This window comes from Lygodium microphyllum, chromosome 19 (assembly GCF_053477565.2).
Source record: "Lygodium microphyllum isolate KBCC chromosome 19, Lygodium_microphyllum_v1.1.10, whole genome shotgun sequence".
NCBI classification, from domain to species: Eukaryota; Viridiplantae; Streptophyta; class Polypodiopsida; order Schizaeales; family Lygodiaceae; genus Lygodium; species Lygodium microphyllum.
In genome coordinates, this window is record NC_141153.1 from 257,553 (window position 1) to 280,519 (window position 22,967).

General features: G+C 39.9%; 2 protein-coding genes across 2 annotated transcripts in view; both read right to left on the reverse strand.

Moving 5' to 3' along the window:
- The window catches only part of LOC148019482 (protein CHAPERONE-LIKE PROTEIN OF POR1, chloroplastic-like), a 44,799-nt gene extending 33,801 nt beyond the window's left edge, over positions 1-10,998 (reverse strand). The window contains exon 1 of the mRNA XM_087700969.1: positions 10,982-10,998. The gene's annotated coding sequence lies outside the window, so the exon portion shown is untranslated. The remainder of the gene's footprint in view (positions 1-10,981) is intronic.
- On the reverse strand, positions 121-6,303 carry LOC148019483 (uncharacterized). Its single transcript, XM_087700793.1, has 5 exons — positions 1,304-6,303; positions 1,135-1,231; positions 585-695; positions 317-377; positions 121-233 (listed from the first exon to the last, which is right to left on the reverse strand). The coding sequence occupies exons 1-5, from the start codon at positions 6,301-6,303 to the stop codon at positions 121-123; spliced, it is 5,382 nt and encodes a 1,793-aa protein (XP_087556919.1).
- Positions 10,999-22,967: the final 11,969 nt, after the last annotated feature.

Below are 22,967 nucleotides of genomic sequence, written 5' to 3' on the forward strand. Positions count from 1 at the left end.
CATAACTGAAGCAAAAGTGATTTTTAAATATCACTGAAAGAATTCCAACTATGACAACAGGTAAATGGAAAAGAAAGTATAAAATCTTTTCAAAAAGATAGTTGTCTTGTAGAAAATCAACTATTGAAAAGAAAGCTTTCTCTTCTTAGATGAATTATCAACCGTGGATCTAGCACGGTGAACATGTGTGGGCGAAGCTGTGACACGCCCCGCCCCAGATTGTGCTGCAACATCTAAAAACGAAAAAAAAACTTTAGAAATAAGAATATTAAATTTATAAAGCAAAACATTAATTAATAAAAATGGTAAGTATTACCTGGGGACGTGATAAGATTAGCTCTCACATTAGTAGAGCAGTCGGCGGAATTTGGATGAAACTGATGCAAAGTTACAAAACATGATAAATCTTTAAACTCCCATTTACTCCAGTCATTCGGTATGTGTCTAGTATGGGACCGAGATATGAAGTACTCAACATCTGTTTGTCTAACATAATAGCATTGGATCCATCCAAAATATATAATTTCTATATATAAAGGAGTGTTTCCATTAGTAAATCCATCATTGGGTAATCTTTCGATTACCCTAGCCAAAGTTCTCAGGATAATAGCATCCGTAGCAACAGTTCGCAATGCTTCTTGAAGTCTCATTTGATAAGGAGAGGCACGATAATATTCAAATATTGTTTGGGCCATCTATCAATAAAAATTAGAAAACATAAAAATATATGATTAAAAAATAATAAATAAACTTTGATGATATTGCACCAAAAAATTAATGCAAATATAATATAATAGAAAGATCAAATAACTTTTATGGTAGAAATAATTTAAACACAATGTATAGTAAAACAAACATACGTCTAACTTCACATAAAATCATGAATATCTATCCATACATGAGAGATATGATTAAAACATTAAAGTATTAAACCAGAGAAAATAAGTCAAACTTGCTTTTCATCGACAAAGAACTCACTACTGAAAAAGAGCATAAGAAAGTACAACACTACATTTTATAGATATGCGAACAAAGAAGAAAAAAAGGCTTTGATTGTATTAAAATAAAAACATTATGCAAATATAATATGAGAGAACAAACATTACATTTTTGCAAAAACAGAGGTTACAATACTTTCTGTAAAACTTCATTATATACAATATTGATTGTACCATTTACCATGTCCTCTTTCTCATTAATCAAGACTTTCAATCTATCCGGAGACTTTACTCTGGAGAAAGCAACATAGAGTTGACCATGAGTAAAGACTTGGGTTTTTAGATATATTCCCAAACATGATAACGTTTGGCCTTGAGATTTGTTGATTGTCATTGCAAATGCCAATCGGACTGGGAATTGCAAGCGTTTCATTGAGAAAGGAAGTTCCAGTGTAGTTGGGATGAAAGTTATCCTCGGGATAAAAACTCTGTCACCAATATTGGTCCCCGTAATTATCTCTGCATCAATGACCTTGTTATTGAAAGCCTTGCATACCAGCCTAGTACCATTGCATAAACCTTTAGAAGGATTCAAGTTCCTGAGCAATATTATTGGAGCATTTACTTTGAGCAGCAAGATATGAGGAGGAAGACCTCCACCGAGGTCAAGGGAATTTAGATATTCCACAGAATAGAGGAATGAGTTCTCCTCGGTTCTATCCAGAGAATCAGCACTGTAGTATTGTTTAACCTCTCCCGGCATCAGCTGCAATGCATGATTGTTTATCATTTCCACATCATTGTTTCGAGGTGCAAGAATGGCACGTCCACTAAAGAATGTTTTGTAATCAATTACACAATTCATTTCACAATAGACAAAATTGATCAAGTCTTGCATAGATCCTCCCTTTAACAACAATGCAGGTGGAATTTGCAATATATTATTAGTATGTGTCAAATCTTTTCCATCTCCAATGTCTTGCAACCATGCAACAAAATGACCCTCGTCTGATGCGACCCGCATATTCTGTGTAAGTTTCAAAACATTGAAATATTGCCACAAATTGGAACAACATATAGCAGCACCGACAATATCCTCACGGGTACCCTTTGGTACAACAGGCAATATTTGCCTAAAATCTCCACCTAGTAGAATAACTTTACCACCAAATGGCATATCACACTGCATTATATCCTTTAAAGTTCTGTCCAGTGCCTCAAAGGTATTACGATGCAACATAGGAGCTTCATCCCACAAAATAAGACTTGCCTCTTTTAACAGTGCTGCAAGATGACTTTGAACAGGTATATTGCATGTAGAATTATTATCTGCCTGTAATGGAATTTTGAACTTTGAATGGGCAGTACGACCATGTGGCAAAAGCAATGCAGCAACACCAGAGGATGCTGTAGCTATTGCAATGCGACCTTGACTGCGAAGCTTTGCAAGCAAACATTTGTATAGGAATGTTTTTCCGGAACCGCCTGGGCCATCTAAGAAAAATGGTTTACCCAAACCACTATCAATAGCATTCATTATTGCCATAAAACAATTTCTTTGTCCATCATTCAACAAAGCTTGCATTGTTAAGAATGTATTCTCTTGTTCTACTTTATCATATAGTTGTTCATCAAGGATCAAAGGATTTGTATACTCTTGCATTGTCACCTCAGGCAATCCATGATACTCTGTCAAATTGCGACCATGTTGATCTAAAAGTTTTTGAATATGCATCAATGCATGATTATTCGCCTCATCTTGCATATCGACATTTCGCCTATTTTGCAAGGAGAGTCGATGTTTTATATCCTCTGTCAGCGGACCTAAGAACTCTTCCCATAGAGCCCCAGGTCGGGCAGGCGAACAAAATACCAAGATGGATGCAAACAAATTTCTTAATTGAGCACCGGTTTGCATCAATGCAGCTTCACGCAAACACATTTGCCATTCATCATCTGTTTCCAACATTCCTTTTGCAATGCAAGCCTCCTTAAAAGTTGAATATACCACATTATCAACCGTACGCAATGCCTCAAAGGATGTGCACCCCTTGCATACAGTGAGTAGTAACCGCAAATAGTATTTTTCTCCACACGTAGGTGAAACAAAGTATATTCGACCACATGTGTTTCCTTGCTTTCTCTTTGTCCACATTTTTTTGCGTGCATTCCAAACCCAAAACATCGGAAAGTCTTGATAGAGAACTGTGTTAGCATCAGGGTGCAAACGATTGCATGTAAACCATTCTGTGAGAGTTGTTTTTTGAGCATTTTCATTTTGCACCACATCACGTATGTTATCAGAGTCACGAAAGGAAATAGTATTCTCTCCAGGTAAATGTATTTGCAATCGTTGAATATCGGGTTTCTCATCATGAAGTTTGAATTCAAATATTCGCCAACATGCTTCAGAAGCTGAAATATATCGTGCATCTAAGTACCTCTCAATCTCATCAATATTTTGTGCATCAATATTTTCTGCGGCAATATCATTGGATCCGGAACCACGCGTACTTGTAAACCGAATGGTTGCTCGATCATGGCCCTTATATACATATTTATACAAATATTTGACAGCTGCAATTGTCGAGCAAACCTCAACATTTATGTGAGCACTATACTTGGAACTCAAATAAGGATTGTAAGGCACTATCCATCGGTTATCCAAGAGGTTACCATTAGCATTATGAGTTTTTCCATCCTCTCGACGTCTGTATAAAGGATAACCAGATTTATCAACTGTAGTTGTATGTATAAACTTTTTTGGATAATCCTTTATACACTTTCCGTCCACCATGCAAGCACTTTTTGGATTGAACTCACCACACGGACCATGTATGTTACATTTAGTAATAATTCGATACAAATCAGAAAACCTTTCCTTATCAGGCAGCTCAGCGCACACCAGTCTATCATAATGATGTGCTTCTAGTGGCTTAAAGCGTGGTTCTAATATCAAGAGCGTATGTGAATGAGGCAAGGCTCTCTTTTGGAATTCTATGACGGACACATATCCAGCAACTTTACCAAACAACTCTTTTTTCACTATTGACTGCATCATGTCCTTATGTTTCAAATGAAAAACTCTAGCAGTTAAATCTGGTCGATCATGTGCAGTTTGACCAGGCAACAAAGCATCTGTAATTTCAGACCACTTAGGATTGCATGTCATGGTGATAAATAAATCAGGTCTACCTTTGCTACGTACAATTGCCATAGCATCTTGGTATAATTGGTACATGAATCTTGGTCCACCTGTAAAGCTAGATGGCAATACTATTCTCCTGCCCACACCAATCCCAGCGATATTAGTATCAACTGCATCTGAACCATTGACCATATCAGCCAATCCCCTATACATTTCAACTCGCAATGTTGCTTGATTATGACGACACCAAGCCAATCTACATTGTTCAATGCTACAATAAGCATCGACAATGTATTGTTGTAGCAAGCGACCACTCCTTAAAAGACATCCATTAGTATCATCTCGAATCTGAAGTCGAAAAGCGTAATATTGCATTTGAGTGATACAATCTTTATTTGCAAGATTATTGGCATTAATATGAGCATCAATAAATGCATATGGAACTTTAGTATGCCATCCATCCTCTCCATTTGGAAAAAGAAGAACATATAATAGTGGCATATATGCCTTGTGTAAGTTAGAAATATAAATCAAATGGCCTTGTCGTGTGCGAACTTGAATGCTACGATGATCAAGTGTATCATCATCACCTTGTCCAGGCATGATCGCAGCAACCTCACTTGCAATGGGAACTGAATATCGTCCAGACGTGGATCGATTCTGAAAAATGGACATTCTTATTTCTACTGATGGATTGCGTTGCAAGCTTGCACCAACTGCTATAAAGGCCTGTGCGTATGCATTGTGATCATGCATCATTTGTTGAAGCTCTTGTAGTAAGTCTGGCAAAAGCCCAGGTAAAACCCCCATGCGATTCAATAACTCATGATCGGTGTCATAAATATAAAGTTGTGCAAACTTTGGCATTTGTTGTCCATCCTCACTTGGCAATAGGGAACCCATCCGATGATATATTGATCCATGAACTCGAAAAGTATAACCATTTCCATTTTGAGGCAAAAGCTCATCAATTTTTGCACCCATTGAAACAAAAGCCAATGCGCTATTATAAGCACGTATATTTTTTTTGAACTCTCTGCTTTGTGGATGTGTGCCATCAAGCAAATTACACAGAGGTTGTGGTGGTTGTTGTAGAGGTGGCAAAATTACTTTCCCTTTTCTACAGCAATGCTTTCCAATCGAAGTTGTACGCATTGTTTTAGTTTCATCGTGCCACAACTTAGCCATGCAATGGTGACAAACCTTGCAAAGGGTACCAATTGCATGCAAATCTGGTTTTTGGAAGAGCAAAATTGTTACTGATGGATGAATATCCAAATTAGGTGGCATGTCATGGAGAATCGAACAAAATCCACCATTCTGAGGTAGAAACATAGGAGCTTGAATATTATATTGGTCATGTAGCATCTCAGTACTTACATCAGCATTATGGATAGCTTCATTCTCTTCTTGAATAAGGCGAGGCAATTGAACATCTAAGGACAATAATGGTGCACCAGGCATTTGAGCATTTATATCAATTGTATTTGTTGTAGTGTGACACAATTGTTGTAATTGCGTTCTTGCTCTTGCCCCGTGTCTACGTTCAGCTCTAGTAGCATCAAGCATTTGCCTACAATTTCTTAATCCACCATTTGGATTATTTGTGTTTCCATTTCTTTGTGGACTTGTGCTACATACCCCCACTCCGAAGGGTAGCAATTCATGGTTATCCAACATCTCAACATCTGTATTGTGGATAGTTGCGTTGTCTCCTTGACGAATAGGAGGTGGCTGAACTTTCAACGGCAATAATGGTGCAACTGGCATTTGGTCACTTGTAGCTTGGATGCTATTGTATCTATCTCTATCTATGGTAGCATGATGCAGTTGTTGCAATTCTGTTCTAACTATTGCCATGTGCATACGTTCAGCTCTCGTAACATTAAGCATTTGCCTACGCACACTCAAGCCACCATTAGGATTGTATTGTCGAGCTGCGGTAGACATCTGAACCTCAAAGGATACCAAATCATGAGCAGTAGAGCAAGATGCAGCCCGAAATTGATTGGTTTGATATAGCTGATTTGGGATGCCGACATCCATATAGTTTCCATTTGCATGATGTTGTTCATACATATATCTTGCATGGTCACGAACATGTAATTCAGTCCTAACTCTTGCAACGTGCCTACGTTTATGTCTAGTAATTTTGAGTGTTTCTCTACGTGCACGCAATACACGATCTCTAAGCACAGAATGTGTTGGAAGTACCATTGCCGAGAAAAACCTGATATAAAAAGAAAAATGTACTTTGATATTAGTAATTGCATACTTTTATGTCCCTTGCACACTAAAATTTCTTCCTATCTTTTAGGGAAGACTTTAGCAAAGATTTTTCTTCAAGATAAATTTGTTCTAAACACTATTTCAATATAAAATTTGAAGATTATAACATCACATAAGCAACAATATAATCTTACATGTGCAAGAATATAAATTGAAAGAGCATATTATGTCATTATCATGGGGCATACAAAAGTCCAAATGACATGAAAATTTTCCAACCCAACAATAGAATGACATATCTATCGGAGGATCCGACAAAAAGTTATTGAAATCGCCTGATATGCTAAGAGCACTATGCACTGGATGATGAACTCATGCGACGATTCAATAGGTTCAACATTGCAGAGAACCTATTGAGGCAAACTTTTAGAGAAGTGACATGCACATCGAGGCAAATGCTCTCAGGTGCAAGCACGCTTGCATTCCTTTGAGCCAGTAATTCACACACTCCATCCTCTATACGATTATTGCTCTTAGCAAGGTCTCGTAACTTTTCTGCATGGTCTTCCAAAGAACACCCTGGCCAGTGCTTACGAACCAACTCATAGATTTCTCCTATATAGCCCTTTATTTCATCTATCTCGTCTTGCAACATTATCCCATCAGCCAAGCCTCCTTCATATTTTTCTGCTAGGATTTTTTCGATTCTTTGAAGGCGATCACCAAACTTTTGACAGAAGGAGTTTGAAGCTCTTTGACGTTTGTTTAAACTCTTGATTTGCTTCTCAATTGCATCTAACCGATGCAGGATCTTTAGGGATACAACGGAAGTGTTGTGTCCTTTGACACGTTTGAGGGCACGCTGTACTGACTTCCTCCTAGCCATGTCTTTGGCTTTACGCACATTCATTCGTGCATTGGGAGTACACAAAACAATGTCTGGTACATGGACATTGTTTCTTGCATGAGATGTTTCAGCATGCTCCATACTGCCATGGTTACACAAAGTATTAAGAGATCACACACACACACACACACACACACACACACACACACACACACACACACACACACACACACACACACATCAACACAAACATAATAATGTTATCACACATTTTTATACTAAAACACATACACACATTAATTAATCAAATACTTAAAACACGTAATACACCTTAACAATGTAATGACACATATAACACATTAATTAATAAACGCATAAACACATCAAGAAATAATATTAACACACTTTCATATCAAAAGACTTTAATGTAGCACAAATCTTTAGTTATGAAAGATGCATTTGCTATTTTAACTTTGACCTATTTACGAAAGTTATAGAAATGGCTACCATTACACAAAAGGACTCACCTAGAAAATGAGACTTAGAGCTATACTTTATTGTTTGTAAGCTATCAAGTATATAGCTTTTAGAAGGAACCTAAAGAATGTGACTTAGAGTTATGCACTGAATATGTGAGAAATCATATGTGGACTTTATAGTTGTGCTTCAAATTGTGGGACTCTTCTTTCCAAAAATATTTTATTGAGCCTACTAAACTTTGGATTCCTAAGTTCAAATTGGAAAAAGAAAGTCATAGCACTTGATCAATATTAACCACTAAAATCATCCTTATGATATAAAGATAAGACAGATAATTTGAAACCACGCAAGCCTTTTTAAGATGTAAAGTTTGAGTCTTGCACATGGGCCAAAATGCCTATTATTTGGAGAAAAAAAAGTCATAGCACTTGATCAATATTAACCACTAAAATCATCCTTACTATGTAAAGATAAGATAGAGAATTTGAAACCATGCAAGCATTTTTCACATGGGGGTTTGGGTCTTGCACATGGGCTAAAATGTCTATTATTTGGAAAAAAAAAGTCATAGCACTTGATCAATATGAACCACTAATATCATCCTTATGATGTAAAGATAACATATGAATACATACTATTAACACAAACATAACAATGTTATCACACATTTTTTATACTAAAACACATACACACATTAATTAATCAAACACTTAAAACACGTAATACACGTTAACAATGTAATGACAAACATAATACATTAATTAATAACACGCATAAACACATCAAGAAATAATATTAACACACTTTCATATCAAAAGACTTTAATGTAGCACAAATCTTTAGTTATGAAAGATGCATTTGCTATTTTAACTTTGACCTATTTAAGAAAGTTATAGAAATGGCTACCATTACACAAAAGGACTCACCTAGAAAATGAGACTTAGAGCTATACTTTATTGTTTGTAAGCTATCAAGTATATAGCTTTTAGAAGGAACCTAAAGAATGTGACTTAGAGTTATGCACTGAATATGTGAGAAATCATATGTGGACTTTATAGTTGTGCTTCAAATTGTGGGACTCTTCTTTCCAAAAATATTTTATTGAGCCTACTAAACTTTGGATTCCTAAGTTCAATTTGGAAAAAGAAAGTCATAGCACTTGATCAATATTAACCACTAAAATCATCCTTATGATATAAAGATAAGACAGATAATTTGAAACCACGCAAGCCTTTTTAAGATGTAAAGTTTGAGTCTTGCACATGGGCCAAAATGCCTATTATTTGGAGAAAAAAAAGTCATAGCACTTGATCAATATTAACCACTAAAATCATCCTTACTATGTAAAGATAAGATAGAGAATTTGAAACCATGCAAGCATTTTTCACATGGGGGTTTGGGTCTTGCACATGGGCTAAAATGTCTATTATTTGGAAAAAAAAAGTCATAGCACTTGATCAATATGAACCACTAATATCATCCTTATGATGTAAAGATAACATATGAATACATACTATTAACACAAACATAACAATGTTATCACACATTTTTTATACTAAAACACATACACACATTAATTAATCAAACACTTAAAACACGTAATACACGTTAACAATGTAATGACAAACATAATACATTAATTAATAACACGCATAAACACATTAAGAAATAATATTAACACACTTTCATATCAAAACACTTTAATGTAGCACGCATCTTTAGTTTTGAAAGATGCATTTGCTATTTTGAACTTTGACCATCTTCAAAAAACAAAAAAAAAGGTGTGTGTGTGTTGGAATCATTGTGTTTGAGGCATGCAAAAAATTGGTGTAAGCTAAGTTTTCTCTAGGCACATTGAAAGGGAAGGTGAGTATGTATACCTACGTGTGTGTGTGTGTGTATCTGTGTGTGTGTGCTATGGAGGTTGAGCTGAGTATGGATGTAACTAATCTACGAATCTACCTAACCTAACTCCTACCCTATGTGGCACTCAAATATGGAGGTTGAGTTGAGTATGGATGTAACTAATCTACGAATCTACCTAACCTAACTCCTACCCTATGTGGCACTCAAATATGTGTGTGTGTGTGTGTGTATTCGAATCATTGTGTTTGAGGCATGCAAAAAATTGGTACTCAAATGATGATGAATAGGCAGAGGATAATGAGGTACCTTGTGCCACATAGGGTAGGTTAATGTAACTAATCTACGAATCTACGAATCTACCTAACCATCAATCAAGCAGAGGTCGACCTCATTGATGCTCTTATAGGCATTCAAGGCCGCGGCCGAGGAGCATCTTCGGCAAAGCTGCAGGTATGTATCCTGCAGTGCTTCGAGTGACCTCCCTTGAATTCAACTAAGCATGTGTGGTCAAAAAGCTATGGCGTTTACATGCAAGTGGCGTTGTTGACGGTCCACAATGTGCAGTCGTAGCACAAAGTAGCTGTTGCAAAGCAACACGCAACGTGTTAGGGACACGTGCTGGATGCTCTACTCAGGAAAATGCAGAGTACTTGGTATGTAAAGGCTTGAAAATGCCACCTTATACGTGCTTCATCAATCGCAGAGAATATCAGATGCAGTTGAAGCACTGGAAGCAGCTGGAGGCATTAATGAACCTGTAAGTTCTGTCCATTCTTTTGCAGCGATGCATATGCACAATGATTCGAATCATTGTGTTTGAGGCATGCAAAAAATTGGTACTCAAATGATGATGAATAAGCAGAGGATAATGAGGTACCTCTGCAGAAGCAATCGCTTGCTGAAGTAGCTCGCTGAAGTTGCAGCAGTCGCTCCCAGCAATGGTGGCAGACGTGGATTATGGAGTCGCACATGCACAACAGAAGAAGATACTTGGAGGAGTCGTAGCAGCTCTTTATATAGAGTTGGCTGGGTACGATTCGTTCGCCCGCAGGTCGAGGCCACACAGGTCGAGGCATTAAGTCGATACTCGTATAGAGTTGACTGGGTGCGATTCGTTCGCCCGCAGGTCGAGGCCACACAGGTCGAGGCATTAAGTCGATACTCGCAGCCTGCAGCAGCTCGAGGAGCCGATTCGTAGGAGGAGGCGGTGGGCGCCACGCAGGCCGAGGAGGCTTCAACGCAGGCTTTCGGGAGGATCCACGCGGGCGCACGCAGGCCGAGGCGAGGGCAGCGGGCGAGCGACTCGCGACGGAGGTGCCGACGCGTGGCACCCCCCGAAAGGGAAGGGGGGGGTCGGGGCTGCCACGTGGCAGCAGCCCCCGACCTCCCCTTAACATATAGTATAGATACTCTGAACTCCAGAGTCTGGAGAGTGTCTGTAAAATCCAAAGATGGGCTATGGTATGTGCGCACCATATATCAAGGTAGTCCTCCTTTGAGCTCCCTGACCCACGTGATGGTGTTGTGTGATTCGCGTTGATAGTTCCACCTACCACACATGAAATCTTGTCTCGCAAGCCTTCCGGCTTTCTTGTAAATATACTCGTCCCTTAGTTGTACCTTGGAATACATATGCCGTGTTACCTTCATTCTGTGCCGTATTACCTTGTCCCGTGATGTGTTACATTTCTGCAACTCATGACATATTACGCTTCCGCGTTCCATGTCGTGTCGTGTCGTGATACGCTTTCGCAAAACTGTGGGACCACTGATTAGAGGGTGATCCCTCATGAGGCGGGCTCCACGGGGTGGGTGTTGCCTGCCCCATAACGGGCCTCAAAAGGAGGGTCCAGTACACTTGGTATCAGAGCAAGCTCCTCGGCTGGTGCGTAATGACCCCCGAGTGAGTGAGCCTGGTAGAAGAAAAATTTCTCCTGTGTGAAAATCAAAGACTGCCATCAAAAAAGAAGAAATTGAACAAATGTATGCAAAGAAGAGGTGCCTCCTATTAGATTACCTGAAGATGGAGTCTTTCAAAGTGGAGTTATGTAAAACCAAGGTGGATAAGCTCAATGGCAAAACAAAGCCCCTTAGTACGGTGCTGTCGAAGCTTGAACCGGCGTATCGAAAAAGTTTGCAGTGACCTGGCATTATGCCATAATGAATAAAAAATTCTGAATGCATGTATTGCAAAATGCTGTGAGTATCTTCTGAAAGTGGGCGACTAGGATACCCCGGATCATGAAGGCACCCTGAAAAGAGGGATTGCTAGAGATGTTGGTGCAGATGCTGCTGTAGGCGGCTTGCCAACATCATAGCTTTAAAAGAAAAATATGTTACGTCCAACTTCACAGCATGTGACCAGGTCGACCCCAACTACCCACCCGGGCTCGAGCGACAATTTTTCCAGTGACTACAGTTATGACTCTGATGAGTCCGAAGATGAAGATGACTTTGCGGAGTCTAGTGCAGATGAAGATGACTCTACGGAGTCCAGTTTTGAAGAAGAAAAAGAAGAGCAGAATGCAGATGATGAAGCTAATAATGAAGCAAATGATATAGATACAGATGAGAATAACGATGTTGAACATGGGAGATCGGTTTGTACCGTCTCAAAGAAGACCAACATGGCAAAGGTTATGATGCGGTGGGCACAGGCCCTGAAGGGAAAAAGGGGCCAAACGGAGCCGGGTGCGAGCTCACGGGTTGGTGACCCTCAGTATGGCACGGAGTCGGATGCGAACTCACGTGGCCAAGTTATCGTTAAGCTGCCGAAGGCCATGGGCGTGTCAAAAGAGGACGAATCTGAAACCGAAACTCCAAATACAGATATTGATATTGTTGAAGACTCCTAGAGCCGGGAGGATAAACGAACGGCCACATCTTGTGTTGAAGGCTCATGATGCCGGGAGGATAAGCGAATGACCACATCATGAATTGAAGACTCCTGAAGCCAGGAGGATAAACAAACGGCCAATTTCCATGCTGATACCCAAGAAGACTCCTAGAGCCGAGAGATTAAACTGACGGTCACATACCATATAGAAGACTCCTTGAGTCGGGAGGATAAACGAACCGCCACATTCCATGTCAAAGACTCCTTGTGCCGGGAGGATAAACGAATGGCTATGCTACTTGATAATCTTTTCAAAGACTCCTTGAGCCAGGAGGATAAAAGAAAGGCCACTTTCCACGATGATTCTTCTGAAGACTCCTTGAGCCAAGAGGATAAACGAATAGCCATTCAGAATGTTCAAATCTTTCACTACAACATATAGACCCAATAGTGACGTTTAAAACGACGGAATTATTCATGGAAAAATTTACCCCCGTCATCGCTATTCATGTCGCTATTAGCGACGCGATTGATTCGTCGCTATTAGCATCGCTATTTGTGTCACTAACCCAATTAGCGACGCAAATAGCGACGGTTGCAGAGTAAATTTTCGACGCAAATAGCAACGGTTACAGAGGGGAAAAATTTTAGGTGGTAGGGCATGCAGCCATGCCACCCTTCTAGCTATATACACTAAATATTCTTGCATAATTCATTTGCCAATGTCACCTACACCTAATGTCTAAAAATTGTGTATCAGATTTTTAAAAAAAAATCGAATCCTTTGATTGCAAAAGCTAGATATAATCAATTCGAAAAGGTATTTCACAAGGAGCTTTTTCATCACTTGCTTAGGCCCGAGAAGAAAAAGAGCTTGTGATTGCAAAAGCTAGATATAATCAATTCAAAAAAGTATTACTCAATGAGCTTTTTTATCACTTGCTAGGCCCAAGAAGAAGAGCTTCACTTCAAGCTTTCATTATAGTCAGGACCCTGAGGTATGAATAAGTCCCATTGATCTTCTGCTCACTCCAGCTTATTCCAAACTTGTTTAAGTCTTTTTGGGGGAGCATTTGGACATCTGTAAGAGTTATACCATGGTGTTGGAGCCAGAAACATTTATATAGGGAGTGGTAGTGTCTCTAAGCTCTACTTCTTCCTTCTTGTTTTTACCTACGTCTAAGTTATCTTCTATCTCTTCTTTCTTGTCTTCACCCTCAATCTCAATGGATGGAGGTGTTTTAAGATCAAAAGAATCAAGCTCATCCTCCCCCTTCTCAAACTCCATTTCTTGAGCTCAGACTAGTTGCTGTACTCCAAGTAGATCCCTGAAACGAACAAATTTCTCTTTACCAAGTGATTTGGTAAAGATACAGCTACCTGGTCTTTTGTCTTCACATGAAGTAGATCAATCTGTCCTGCAAGTACCGTTTCTCTGATGAAATTGTAATGAATCTCTATGTGTTTGGATCCAGCATGATAGACGAGGTTGCTAGCATCCATATACACCTTAGGTTGTGTACATAACCCTCAGGTTGTGTAGATAACCCTCGTGCTACTCCATGTATACCTCTTCAAGAAAGTCACCATTCAGGAATGCATTTTTGACATCCATTTTTCATCATTTTCAGCCCTTAGAAGCCGCTAATGCAATGACTATTCTCACCATTTCCATCTTGGCAACCGAGCTGAAAGTCTCCTCATAATCTAGGCCATATTGCTGTGCATATCCCTTTGCAACGAGCCGGGCTTTATACCTTTCCAACAAACCATCTGACTTGCATTTCTCTTTATAAACCCATTTGCTTAAAGACATCAAGTACTTCATCCTTGTACTTCCGAATGTACAACCATGTGTATCAGTTGAAATCATCTATCCAACCGACAGTAGATTCTTGCAAATTCTGTTCTGCCATCTGTCCAATCAACAATAGATTCTTGGTAATAGAAGGTACATGTAGTACATCATGTAGGCTCTTCTTTCTGTCATCATAGTTGCAGCAGTCTACCTTCCTACTGGTGGGCCGTCCCGCACTCGTACCCAAAATCTTTCCATCCCTTTCAGCTCCAAGTCTTGCATGACTTCCCGAATAATGTCCTTATGAAAAGATCTTTTCGGGATGAGAAGCTCATATCCGCACTGCATTCTCCTTATCTCCCGAAGGGCGATAGTGCCCGGTTTCCATCTCCTCTTCTTCTCTGGTGGTCGTTGTGCTCTATGGGGAGCACTTATTTTGCTGCACTAGAGGAGGCTCCACCTTGTGCTCCAGGTGATTGGCTTTGGCGTGAGGCCTTCCCATGGCCGAGAAACGGGGACATGCTTGCTTGGTGCCTGCCATGCAAGCTCGAGGAGGGCAAGATGGAGAAGAGATAGAGGTTGGGGGTTCCCTCCTTCTCCTTTGTAGTTGTCCCCTCTCTTTTAGTGGATGCGGTGGCAATGGTAGTGGCAGTGGCAGTGGCAACCTCTCTCTCTCTCTCTCTCTCTCTCTCTCTCTCTCTCTCTCTCTCTCTCCCTTGTGTTGATCCATCTCCCTTCTTCTCTCTATACATCTCTTCATCAACAAAAAGAAAGAGAGAAGTACAAAAAAGAGAAAAACAAAGAGAGAAGGGATAATGCATTTATCTGAAAGCTTGAAGAAGAATCCTTTCGCGCTTCTCTCATTTTTCTTCTTCTCCTTTACGGGTTCCCTCCTTCTTCTTTGCAGTTGTCCCCTTTCTTTTTGTGGTGGATTGGCGGTGGCAGCGACCTCTCTCTCTCTCTCTCTCTCTCTCTCTCTCTCTCTCTCTCTCTCTCTCTCTCTCTCTCTCTCTCTCTCTCTCTCTCTCTCTCGCCCTTGCGAAAGAGAGAAGAGATAATACACTTACCTCAAAGCTTGAAGAAGAATCCTTTCGCGCTTCTCTCCTTCTTCTTCTTCTCCTTCACAGGTTTCCTCCTTCTTCTTTGCAGTTGTCCCCTTTCTTTTTGTGGTGGATTGGTAGTGGTACCTCTCTCTCTCTCTCTCTCTCTCTCTCTCTCTCTCTCTCTCTCTCTCTCTCTCTCTCTCTCTCTCTCTTCCTTGCGCACATTGATCTCTCTCACTTATTCTCTCTATACACTCTTCATCAACAAAAAGAAAGAGAGAAGTAAAGAAAAGAGAAAAACAAAGAGAGAAGAGATAATGCACTTACCTCAAAGCTTGAAGAAGAATCCTTTCGTGCTTCTCTCCTTTTTCTTCTTCTCGTTCACGGTTCCCTCCTTCTTTTTGTGGTGGATTGGCGGTGGTAGTGACCTCTCTCTCTCTCTCTCTCTCTCTCTCTCTCTCTCTCTCTCTCTCTCTCTCTCTCTCTCTCTCTCCCTTGCGCATGTTGATCTCTCTCACTTCTTCTCTCTATACACTCTTCATCAACAAAAAGAAAGAGAGAAGTAAAGAAAAGAGAAAAACAAAGAGAGAAGAGATAATGCACTTACCTCAAAGCTTGAAGAAGAATCCTTTTCTCGCTTCTCTCCTTCTTCTTCTTCTCCTTCACGGGTTCCCTCCTTCTTCTTTGCAGTTGTCTCCTCTCTTTTTGTGATGGATTGGTGGTGGCAGCGACCTCTCTCTCTCTTTCTCTCTCTTGCGCATGTTGATCTCTCTCACTTCTTCTCTCTATACACTCTTCATCAACAAAAAGAAAGAGAGAAGTAAAGAAAAGAAAAAAACAAAGAGAGAAGAGATAATGCACTTACCTCAAAGCTTGAAGAAGAACCCCTTCGTACTTCTCTCATTTTTTTTCTCCTTCAGGAGTTCCTTCATTCTCCTTTACACTTGTCTCCTCCCTCTTCGTGGATGGTGGTAGTGGTGGCGGCCTCTCTCTCTCTCTCTCTCTCTCTCTCTCTCTCTCTCTCTCTCTCTCTCTCTCTCGCTTGTTTACAAACCTGTAAAATGCAATGCTCGAGTTTTGACACTTTTTTACGAAGCCCCCCTCTCTCCCGTTTTTTATTTCTCTCCATCTCTCTCTTCCTTCCCCTCCCTTCTTCTCTCTATTTCTCTCCCTCCTTCCCTCCCCACTCTCACTCAACTCATCTCATTGCAAAGACAATCAAAGATAGAAAATAAAAAGCTTAAGAAACAAAGATATTGAAAGAAATGTCACCCCACCTCTCTTTATCTCTCTCTCCCCCCTCTCCCTTTGCTTTTCTTTCTTAACCTTCCCTCTCATTCTCTCATTGTTTTCCTATTTCTCTCTCCATCTCTCTCGCTCTCTATTTTTTCTCTCTATCTCTCTTTCTCCCTCTCTCTCTCTTCTTTTCACTCTCCTTCCTTTCTTTACCTTACCCTTCTTTTCTACCTCCTCCTCCTCTCTTCCTTCCCTCTCCCTCTCTCTATTCCTCTCCCCCTCTCTTTCTCTCTCTATTTTTCTTTCTTTGTTTCCTCTCTCTTTGTTTCTCCCCCCTTTCTCTCTTGTTGTTTCTCTCACTCATCCTCCTCTCTTCCTCCCTCCATCTCTCATTTCTCTCTTCCTCTTTCTCTTTGTTTCCTTTCTCTCTCTCTTTCTCTCTTCCTCTCCCTTCATTTTTCTCCCTCCCTTCCTCCCTCCCTCTCTTTCCATGTATCTCTTTGCAAAAAAAAAAAAAACAAGAGAACACAAAAATAAAGCAAGAAGAGGCAATGTACCTACCTCAAAGGCCTGAAGATAAAACCCTTTGTACCTTCTCTTTGCACCTTCCCTCCTTTCTCCCTTGCACACTTCTCTTTCTTCTTCACGTATAGCGGTGGCGGCGGTGACGATGGTGATGAGCTCCCTCTCTCTCTCTCTCTCTCTCTCTCTCTCTCTCTCTCTCTCTCTCTCTAAGCTTTAAGCTCTCTCACTTTCTCTTTCATTCTTTCTCGCAAATGTTTTCTCGGCAAATGTTATGCTTGGGTTTTCGAAACTTTTTCCTTAGACCGGCATCGCTATTTGCATTCATGGCGTGGCACACTCCAAGCTGAGTTACTCGCCTCGCCTCTCAAGTCCACTAGCAGTTTCTGCACACTCATAGTGTCAGGACCATCCGTTATAGCAAGTGAACACAACTTGTTTTAACTTGGTTATTCTCCATTCTGTACTTGTAAATCTAGTCAACAGATGGACGAATTGAAGTGTTTCCAATATTACTTCTCTTCCTAGTCAGCCAATTTTGGAGCCCCAAGAGGAACACCAAGGAAAAGGGAATTCTCTTGCAAGAAAATCTATCTTGTAACATCAACAAGCTTTTATTTCATTCTTTTGATCATCAAAACAAAGAAAACCGCAATTCTTCATGCAGCATCATAGTAGATTTCTCCCACGGATTTGATAGAATTAACCATAATCTTCAACATCTTCATAGAATCCATCAATAGAACAAAGAACACAAAAGAATACACCATCTTTGAATGGAAATCAATCACATAATATTTATCTTCAATGTCTTCATAGTCTTCTCTCTCAATCTCTCATATACAGTTACATTGTTTTGATAGAATTGACTATCTCTAACTCTCTAACTCTCTCTCTCTCTCTCTCTCTCTCTCTCTCTCTCTCTCTCTCTCAATAATACATCATCTCCTCACTACAATGCTCTCATAATAACCCTCAATAATCCTTCTTAGGTCGTGGATGCACCTCCCAAGAGGTATGTTTGATATGAAGAGTCACCAAAGCCACTACAATGTCTTTTCATAGCTCACTATTGTCACTGTCACTTAGTCTTCTCTTCAGTCTTCAGCCAGCTGCTTCTTCTACTTGTTTTAGCTCTTTTGAACTTAGATTCATCCTTTCCAAAAGTTAGAAAACTTTCTCAAAGTCACACATACTTTCTACATAACACTTACATAAGGTCTACAGAACAGTTACAGTACAGTACCAGAATAGCTACAGTACAGTTACAGTATAGAGACAGAGCAGAGACAGAGGCTTTACAGAGGGTCTACAGAAGGTTACAAAAGGTCATCAGAACCTCATAAATCATACTCAAACCATTCCAAACTATCAAAAACTATTCAATAAGCTTCCAAAAGATCTCAATCTTCATCAATCATCAATCCATGCTTCATACAGAAGACAATCAGAACAAAACAGAAGGTATACATAAGGTATACAAAACCAATCAGAACCTATCAGAACATCACAGAACCTCATATCTCTTGAGAATCATCATGAACTTTCAAAACATAATCAATATCATCCAAAACACTCTCAAATACTTCCATTAACAACCATACATCACTCTAAATCCATAAAAAATTATTCATTCAGTCCTAAAAAACAACAAAAATCAGTCAAAAATTCAGTCTTTTTCCAGTCTCAACATATCCCCACACTTAGAAAGGAAGCATCCTCGTGACCTAAAGAAAAGAAAAATATAAGTTCATTAAAGAGATCAATTTTATCTTCCTTCATATCTTCAATAATCTCTCCAAAACACGATCCCAACTTATCACCTGTATATCTGATAGAAAAATACTACTAAAGGAAAACTTTCATTATTCATTAACTCATCTGATTAATCATTTTAAAAATCATAACAAATTTGTAAAGGATATAAGAGGTTGTCTTCAACTTTCCACCATAGGCTTTGCATCCACCAGCAATCGGTTGAAAAGAGCTCTCGAACAGATTATTCTTAATCAGCACGAACTCATCATACACAATTAATACAACACATACACAAACACTAACACAACCATCTGAATGACACCTCCAAAAAGAGATATATATCATTGAGAATCATCCAAGATACATTGCAAAGGCATCAATGAAGATGATCCCTTTTGAAGGCTTGGTGGTTTCGAAAGCGATCCATGGAGAAGGATTCATCTACAAATGTCTTTGGAGAATTTTGAAAGAACTGCAAGCAGCACATCCTTTCTAACAAGATAAGGTATCTGCTAGGGAGACATAGGGCATGAAAATACAGGACATCCAACTGGTGGGAATCAATGTTCACATTGACATTCATACAAAGTTTTGGAATGGCCTTTTGATCATTATGGGAATGCCTATGCATGTATGCTAGATGCCAAGCAAAATGAGCTGTCAATCTCACGGAAGGATCTAGAGATTGTGAATATTGGTGAGCAAAATGAAGGTAGTTCTGGTATGCTTGACTAGCAGTTGTCCAATCTCCTGGAATTATTGGCCAGTTTATTTGAGGTCCTATAAGAGAATCATTCGAGCTCCATGCTCTTCTTTTGGGAATCTGCTGATCAAACCCTTCATATTCACTAACCAACTGAGGGGGTTTGAGAGATAGAAGTGGCAGGAGATGGAAATGGAATAAGTAAAAGTGGATGAAGAGATGGGTAGGCAAAATCATAAAAGGAGGAATAGGTTAAAGAAGGAGTGGTTGAAAATTTAAGAAAATCAGTTTTAGGAAGGGTGTTAATTGATAAATAGGAAAGGTAGAAGGTATATGGATAGATGGAGAAGGGCATGGTGGAGAAGGAGAAAATACTCTATCTTCAATAAAAGAGCAATATGTAAATATGGGAATTTGAGGAAAAGATTGAGGTTGGAAAAGAAGGGGTAAGATGACTGTTGAATTGGTTTGATAGAGGGAAAGATAGGTATCATAACGATGAGCCATTTGTTGGTAATACAGTAGGCTAGGAACAGAGGGACCTAAGATTGATCTTCTCTGATAGGCATAAAAAAAGGTTGAATCAAATGGATTATTTTTGGAAAGGTGAGCTAAGAGATCCACCCTCAGTTGGTTAGTGCTGTGTACATAGGTAGAAGCTGTATTTTGTCGTTGATTCAAGACCATAGAATCAATCATGGAGTGCCAGGAATTATCGCGGCAAGTAGTCACTTTTGAGGAGTAACTCTGGAACATGTCATCTATGCACAACTCCAAATAGTTGACATACAAAACAACTTGTAAAACCACATCTCCCACATACCAGGCCATATCTACTTCATCTGGAATCAACAAGTCTCCCCGTAGATACATATATGACAGCAACATGGTATCCGTCGTGACAGAATCTTCAAACACCATACGGACCACTTCTGTCAGTAACTCAGGAGACCAAGCCCCACTCCAACCATCCTCTGGAAGAGGAAGATCCATCATTGAAAGCTTCATGTAAAAGGCCAACTTTTGCAATTGATAGTGTACAAAGAAAGAATGGTCTGGAGGAACATATTCCTGGAAATGCTCAAAGGTAGACCATAGTAGATCCATCCTGGACTGCAATCGTTCCACTTTATCTTGGAATAAAGGACACAAGGTAGCCTTTCTCTGGAGAACTGCCAAGTCGTGCTGTGAGAGAGAAGGAATCAGTGGAACATTAGGGCTTGGAGGAACAGACCGTGTGACTGTGTCAATTGGTCTTGCAATTGCTTGATTTGGGAAGCTTATGATTCCACTGTGTCATTAGTAGTCTGTAAGGCTGAAAGTTTTACATCTAAGAGAGTTTGAAACTCTTGCGCTTCTTTGGACATCCTCTCCTTCTCCTCTGAGATTCTAGTGACCTCTGATTGAGCTTCTGTTAACTGAATCTTCAAAGAAGATATCTCTTCTCTTTGGGTCTCAATCATTTGGGTTTATTGCTCCATATGCTTAAACAGATTTGCTAGTGTGTCTTTGGTAGAGGCTAACTCGGATGTTGCCTTATGCAACTGGTCTTTGGATTGCATCAGTTCTTCATAAAAGGAAGCATACAACTGTTGAACACAGGCTGTCACTGACAGTTCAATCGAACTCTGGATGTCTTTATATAGGAATGGAATGGCATCTCCCGACACTAGACTATTTAGTGAAGGGACTGATATGTCCAAGGAACCCTCTCTATGTGCCCTGAACAGGTTGTTACATGTGAGATAAGCAGGGAAGTCACTGCCAGATGTAGTAGGAATTGGAACTGAAGGAAGAACTGAAGGAGCCTTATTTGCCACCCGCTTCAAGCATTTGTGCTGAATGACTAGGGGAGGAGGAGAATCCAGATCCTCTATATCAATTGGTTCTAACTCTTCTGAAGGTGGAGAGGGTATTGGATCAGATGGAGGAGGTGGAGGCACACCCTTCTTTAAACCTGAGTATGTCAAGAAGGCAGACATGTAGGATCCATATGTGACATTTGTGACATTGCCCCTGGTTACTTTAACGAAATGTTGATCCATCTTGGTGAGTAGGTAAGTGCTCCAATCAATAGCTACTCCTTTTAACACCATCCTTGAAGCTGTAAAGAGCCTCTTTGGATAAGTAATGGGATGGTGTTTTGGCAGGTATAAACCTGTCTTGGAGGAACTAGTAGACCAACTTCCACACAGAATCAGTGATCATGGAAAAGGAGACTCCTGAAGTGTTGATCACTTTCTTGATATCCAGAATTTCCTTGGTCTGTTTCTGTAACAGCTTCAAAATCTCATCGTTAGAGAATAGCTGTCGAGCTGTAACAAAGGGCTTTCCTTTGTAGGGAAGAGACAAAGCCTTCCCTAACCCTCGGGGTGTCAATGTCATGGAAGTACCATGGACCAGTCCCGACTTCTTGCTATATGAGGCAAGGAACTCATCACACATGGATGGATCTTCTGGAACCAAGGGGAAGGAGGCAGCCACGAAAGTCGCGAGTCCTGCCTTCGCGATAGGCTCAAAAGTGAGTAGGGAAGAGTAATCCCTACTAACCAACGGGACATACTGGATAGGGGGAGGAGCATGAGGTGCCATTCAGATGGTAAACACACACACCACAACACAGACAGTCACAAAGGATGTCTGCAAAACAACCAAAGGGCTATCAAAAAGAAATCAATCCAAAAAGAAGGACATTCATATGCACATAGACGTAACTAACCCAGTTACCACCCCAGACAATACACAGCCTAGAAAAATTTCGGCATGACCTCTACACATATGCAACAGAAAGCTTCATGCGATGAAACATTCAAGCATCCAAATCCCCGTATCAGGCAAGAAAGAAAGAACTACACACCGCACCCATAATCGTAACACATAGACAAATCAGACTACCAGAAGAATGTACATCAAGACTTGACCATCAGTGTCAACTAAAAACTTTGACGTGCCCATTCCACGAAGCGTGTGTATTAAAAAGGGAAAAAAAGTACAGTGAGGGGGAATTAGTTTAATGAAGGGTTCATTTTAATAAATTATTAACAATGGGTGACATTTTATTAGGTTATAAACCTTAATAAGAAAACGGTGGTTCCTTCTTAAAATCTTAATTACAAATTATTAAGGTAAATCGGTGCTTTATCGCAACCCAGACTACGATTTCCGGACTCGGTCTCTAAATGCAAATTCCTTAATTAAAAATTAAGAGTGATGTGGAGCGCTTTTTTGCCAGTGCGTGCTTCTTCGTGACGGCTGGTTCATTTTTATTACAATTAAGGTGCCTCTTAAGCGCACGTAGCGCGTGCAAAGTGAACGGCCGATTCATTTTTAAATTATGAAGTTGTGTGTTTAGCGTGAATGCGCATGGAAAATGTGGGTGAATAAATAGTTCATTTTAGCAATTAATTGTGATTAAGGGAGAATGAAAATAAATAAAGCTCACAAAATAAATACTTGGTAGGGGTGTGCATGCAATGGCCGGAAGGTGCACGGAAGAGTCCCCCAAAAGCAATGAATCCAGTCAAACAAAATCAAAGACCACTGACTGAACAAAACAGAAAACA